Source organism: Malus sylvestris, chromosome 3 (genome assembly GCF_916048215.2).
Source record: "Malus sylvestris chromosome 3, drMalSylv7.2, whole genome shotgun sequence".
In the NCBI taxonomy this organism is placed as follows: domain Eukaryota; kingdom Viridiplantae; phylum Streptophyta; class Magnoliopsida; order Rosales; family Rosaceae; genus Malus; species Malus sylvestris.
The window spans coordinates 12470912-12475716 of record NC_062262.1 but is presented as its reverse complement, the minus strand read 5'-3'; the positions used below and the strand labels follow the sequence as shown (position 1 = coordinate 12475716).

At 37.5% G+C, this 4805-nt stretch overlaps 1 protein-coding gene across 3 annotated transcripts; it reads right to left on the bottom strand.

Annotated features, from left to right (window-relative positions):
- Positions 1–2149: 2149 nt before the first annotated feature.
- On the bottom strand, positions 2150–4046 carry LOC126616476 (transcription factor FER-LIKE IRON DEFICIENCY-INDUCED TRANSCRIPTION FACTOR-like). Of its 3 annotated transcripts, none has more exons than XM_050284538.1 (5): positions 3567–4046; positions 3222–3422; positions 2847–3023; positions 2580–2655; positions 2150–2235 (listed from the first exon to the last, which is right to left on the bottom strand). In XM_050284538.1, exons 1-5 carry the CDS (start codon positions 4044–4046, stop codon positions 2174–2176), a joined length of 996 nt encoding a protein of 331 aa, XP_050140495.1. In that variant the 3' UTR covers positions 2150–2173. The 3 variants fall into 3 exon arrangements, with proteins under 3 accessions (XP_050140495.1, XP_050140497.1, XP_050140496.1); XM_050284540.1 differs by having other exon boundaries at positions 2162–2235; positions 2532–2655; XM_050284539.1 differs by lacking the exon at positions 2150–2235 and having other exon boundaries at positions 2437–2655.
- Positions 4047–4805: the final 759 nt, after the last annotated feature.

The following is a 4805-nucleotide window of genomic DNA, read 5'->3' as shown; positions in this document are numbered from 1 at the left end:
ACCTTTGATTCGTAGGTTTTTTATGGCGTCCAATCAATGAAGTTCCGGCACTTGGTGCATTCGTCGGAAAGTTTAGAGATGAAGGTGTTGAGAGCCATTGTTGAGAACTCGAAGAAATTTCTGGACTCAAAAGAGTTTTTCTAGTTAGAAAATGAGCTTTGAAGGTTGGTATGTGAGTAAAAGGTTTGAGAATTCTAAAAGTGTAAAGGAAAAAATGAAGGATTTTGGGTATTTATAGGGGTTTTGGAAGAAGGCCAATCGTTTGATTTTGAAAAGAAATGCTAAGACTAGTTGGACAGTTTTACAATCATCATGGAGATTCGGGAAATCTGTATGAAAAAATTGGAGAACTCGTGGATTGAGGAGACGTGGTGAAGTGTGGCGGCATTTTTTTTATGAATGGACGATTTGATGACCTAGTAGTTCATGATTCATGGTAGCACGGGTATGTGTAATGGCAGGATTAATGATGAAGAAATGTTTGGCATCTGCACGTTTCAAATGTCATCATTAGAGGACAAACGAGTAGAAGATTGCTGCGTGGCAGGATGTTAAAGAATCATAAACGTGTGATCGTGTCTTATAAATGAGCGTGTTTAGGTTATTTAAGGCGTTTCAGTTGTGAAGAAGTATAATAGTCAATTTTGCTTTTTCAAGGTCGAGGCTCGGCTAAGGAATGAAAGCCAAGGACCTCAGAAGCGAGGGGGCAATGTTTAGGCCCAAAATATTGGTATGGGCCGAGTTCGGAGTTATTCTCAGCCCAGCAGTATGTTTCTAAAATCATCGCGAATTTTAGTTATTATGGGCTGCTTGGTTAAGTTCGGCCGAGTCCTAGTATGAGGTGGATTGATGGGGTAAGTCAAATCCTAGTATAACAAGAAGTCTCAATAGGATGAGGATGCTGAGATTTGAAAGGTGAATGTGGCCGGATAAAGAGGTTGGTTCAATGCCCTAATGGAGGCAGGATTGGTCGAGACCTGGTTGGATTAGGTTAAGGAATCCTGATATGAGTATAGTTCTGGTTCAGCCATGATAAGAGTGGCTGCTATAAATAAGAAGGGGTTACATCATTCTAAGCCTCTCCAACTCAACACACAAACTGCCCTGCGCAAACTCTCGCTCTACACGAAACCTTTCAACAACCTTGAGATTTTTATGTTCTTTTTCGCCGACACATCTTCAGTTTGGATAAACAGCATTGTAAAGGCAACCGGCGAACACCTTTAGTTTGGATAAACAACACTGTTGTCGTAGAATCAGCCGACCGCGAAGCACCTTCAGTTTGGATAAACAACACTACGTCGAGGCCGACTGATTATCTATCCAAGTCTCGGTTGAGAAGGATTTTTGAATCCTTATTAGCAAAGGTCATCTCATTAGCCTTCTCGACGAAGTAAGGTGTTACAGATCACTGGGCTTGGCACATTGAACGTTGAGTTGTTTTATGATTGGATATTCACAAGTAAGTTTTAGACATATATCTCTTTTGAATACTTGTGTTCGTATAGTTTGGAGCCAGTTCGGTGTGCTTATACTCTTACGAATATAATCACCGTGACCGAACCAGGCGTCGACGATCCCTGAACTTCACCAGACTAGCAGCCTTGTCTTCATGCTTTAGAACACGAAGGCCGAGACGTGTTCCTTCCTAGGCCGCAGTCGCAAGATCAAGAAGTCAGCAACGCGCTCAACGTAATATCAACAAATTTTACTCCCCGGCCGAGCTCGGCCGTCGAGTTGGCACGCCCCGCACACACAAAGGACGTAGTTAGCTCATTAGTTACTTGGTCTGCGCGCCACGTAGGCTTAGTAGTTTTTAGGGTCAACAAGATCATTCATAAAAATAAAAAAAAATTGTATGTCGGTGGTGATGCGGACGACCTCCATATTAGAGTTCAGTTACAATCACTAACTCATCAACATTTGTTATTGTTTATTTTCTGTTAGCTTAAGTATTAGAAGAGGGTCAATTTGCACGTTATGAAGAAATGGGTGTCAAATAGCAAAAACACTCAGGTGTCAAGAACCACTATCGGTTTAAGTATTTTGAAGAAAGATTTTCCAGACTAAATCATTAATATATCATTTGTGTCGTCCACTTAATTATAACACAGAAACTGGTATTATATGACGTTATACTAAAAAAAATTCTCGACGACCGTCCAGCAACCTTTTAGCTCTTCAGGTTAAGCTCTTTGTCTACTATCATCATCCATTTGTATATTTGACTTGCACCTTAATCATTGTTATTATTACAGGAGATTAATACCATATTCAGAAATCTAAAAGCATATTTCTAGATAAGTAACAATTTATTAGATAGAATAACACGAAAGAAATATTATACATGTATCGATGGGCGTCGAAGATAGTTGAAAATGATAAATTACAAAGCATAAATTGTTCTCGCTGCATGCATGCATGTGTTCATGGCTCTTTGGCAAGTAGAAACCTATATAACTAGACCTTTTCGTTACATTCTGCTTTATATGGAAACTTGGGTTAATTTAAATACTCAGATTACAACATACATGCATATGAGAGAGATTAGGCTGAGAATCCAGAAGCCAATTTAAAACCTTGATTAAGAAAAGCACCCGTGACCCAAAGTTTCAAATTTGGCAGGTTGACGACGTCCTGCTCGCATTTCTTTACCTGTTTTTGACAAATATTAACAGTTAGGTAATTAATAAGAAAGACAAAGACTGAACACTTGACGACATCGAGAGGGTAGCAATTTTAACACTCATCTTTTATACCTTGTTTTTAAGAAGTGTATATATAAAATTAGAAGTGTAACAATTGCCAACGGATCAGAGAAAGTAAAGCACATCATTTATACATACATTCAAAGCAAATGTGATTTCAAATCTGTCAGCTGAAACTGTGTTCAAGTTAGAACTTTGAACATCGAAGCTTGTTAGGGATTCAAGTGCCTTGTAAAGTGATATGGCTACTCCTCCTCCCTTGTTGCATGCCACCTTCACATAAAACCCTTTTTCCTCCACTTGAGACACGTCTATCTGCAAACTAGTTATTTTAGTTTCAACAATTTTGCACAAATTGATTGTTGGAACAATCAGAGATTGTTGTTATAGGATCATATTGTTAACCACCTCTCTAATACAAGGGGGTCCTACATACATAGATGAGTCTGTCTTTAGTAAACCGGTGGTTAACAAGATAATCAATAGAGGTGGTACAAATAACATTACTCTAACCTGAAGGATGCCCTTAGAAACGAACTGGTCATTGTTTGAATCTTTATTAGGTTTGGTTGATCCTTCCAGATGTCCGTCTCGATCATCTGCTCCGGCTAAGGATGCTTCAAGGCTTGCAATCTCAGCTTTCAACTTCTTAGCCTGCTGTTGCAAGTCTTGTACATACAATACAGAATCTCCAACAATGGAGGCCTTATCCATCTGTGTATATACATCTCCAACATATTAAACAACAATCATGCACACATAACTTTTGTTCTTCAAAGATAGTTTCCACAAAAGTATATAAAGTTCTTAAGCCTCCGTACGAAATTACAAGTTTTGGATTGGATATGTATTCTTTACCTTGGTTATGTTAGGAACTAAAGACCGCAATGCATATAGCCTTTCCTTCATGCTCCCCCTCCTCTTCCTCTCCGACACCAAAGTCCGCGACCGGTCAACCTTTTGCCTCTTCGTTGTTGTCATGGTTGTGGTTGTTCCAGACGAATCTTCCCCGTCATTATAGTACTCTTCTTCCCCGCCTTTCATTTCTCCATCAAAATTTGGTGATGTAGCAAACAAAGAAGTAGTTGGATCGGGTACAATTGCATCATTAAAACCAAACACAAGAACTGGTGGAGTAGTAGAACCAGCTTGACCAAACAGGTTATAATCATCAAAGCAGCCATTCATCATAAGGTCAGGATCAAAATTAGCCGCTGGATCTTCACCGTCACCGCGAATAATATCAATGAATTGACCAAAGTTTGCATCATCTATGAAGTCTTGCAACTCAAAATCGTTGATGTTATGACCTCCTTGATGGTTTCCCAGCGAATCCATATTGTTTTTGTTTGTTTGGTAGTGAGTTGTAGCTAACCGTGTCTTAAAATATACTTACATAGATATAGAATTCGTACAAGTAAAGTTCATGTTTTTCTCAAGTGTGAAAGGAATCAGATGCGGTTTCTAAGACGCTCGAATTCTTATTGTATAGATTAATACTAGCGAGACCAAATTTTAAACTAAATTTTGTAAATCAAATGAAGTGAACGTTGATGAGCGGATTATTACTTAAGTGTTGATTAATGTGCTTATTTCTTATTTGTGATACATCATTTAATTTGCAAATTTGATTTAAAATTTTCATTTCCCTTGTATTAGCCATTTATTTAACGTTTGAAGGAGCTGACAAAACTACAACAAATCATTGCCTCTTAATAAGTAAAAATTTTTTTGGTCATATTTTTATAGACTAAATGATGTAATTTCTATGAAGGAATGTAATTACTTTTGTTTTATTTTCTTGTAAGATTTTATTTCTGTTGTAAATAGATTAGAAGTATTGTTTTCCTTAGAATTGTATCTCTATATATGTACCTTCACAAAGAGAAGTATAAGCATCAAAGTTTCGAACTGAAAGTAACTCTAATAAAAGATTAAGAGCATGTTTGGGATTGTTTCTAGAACCGTTATATCTCATTCGAATAACTAAAATCACTTTTTGAATTTTGACAAAAAAAAGTTAGAAATTATGGTCATAGAATCTCAAATTTCTAGTGTTTTCTAAAAAGTATTTGAAGGTGCTTCCTAATTAAGCGT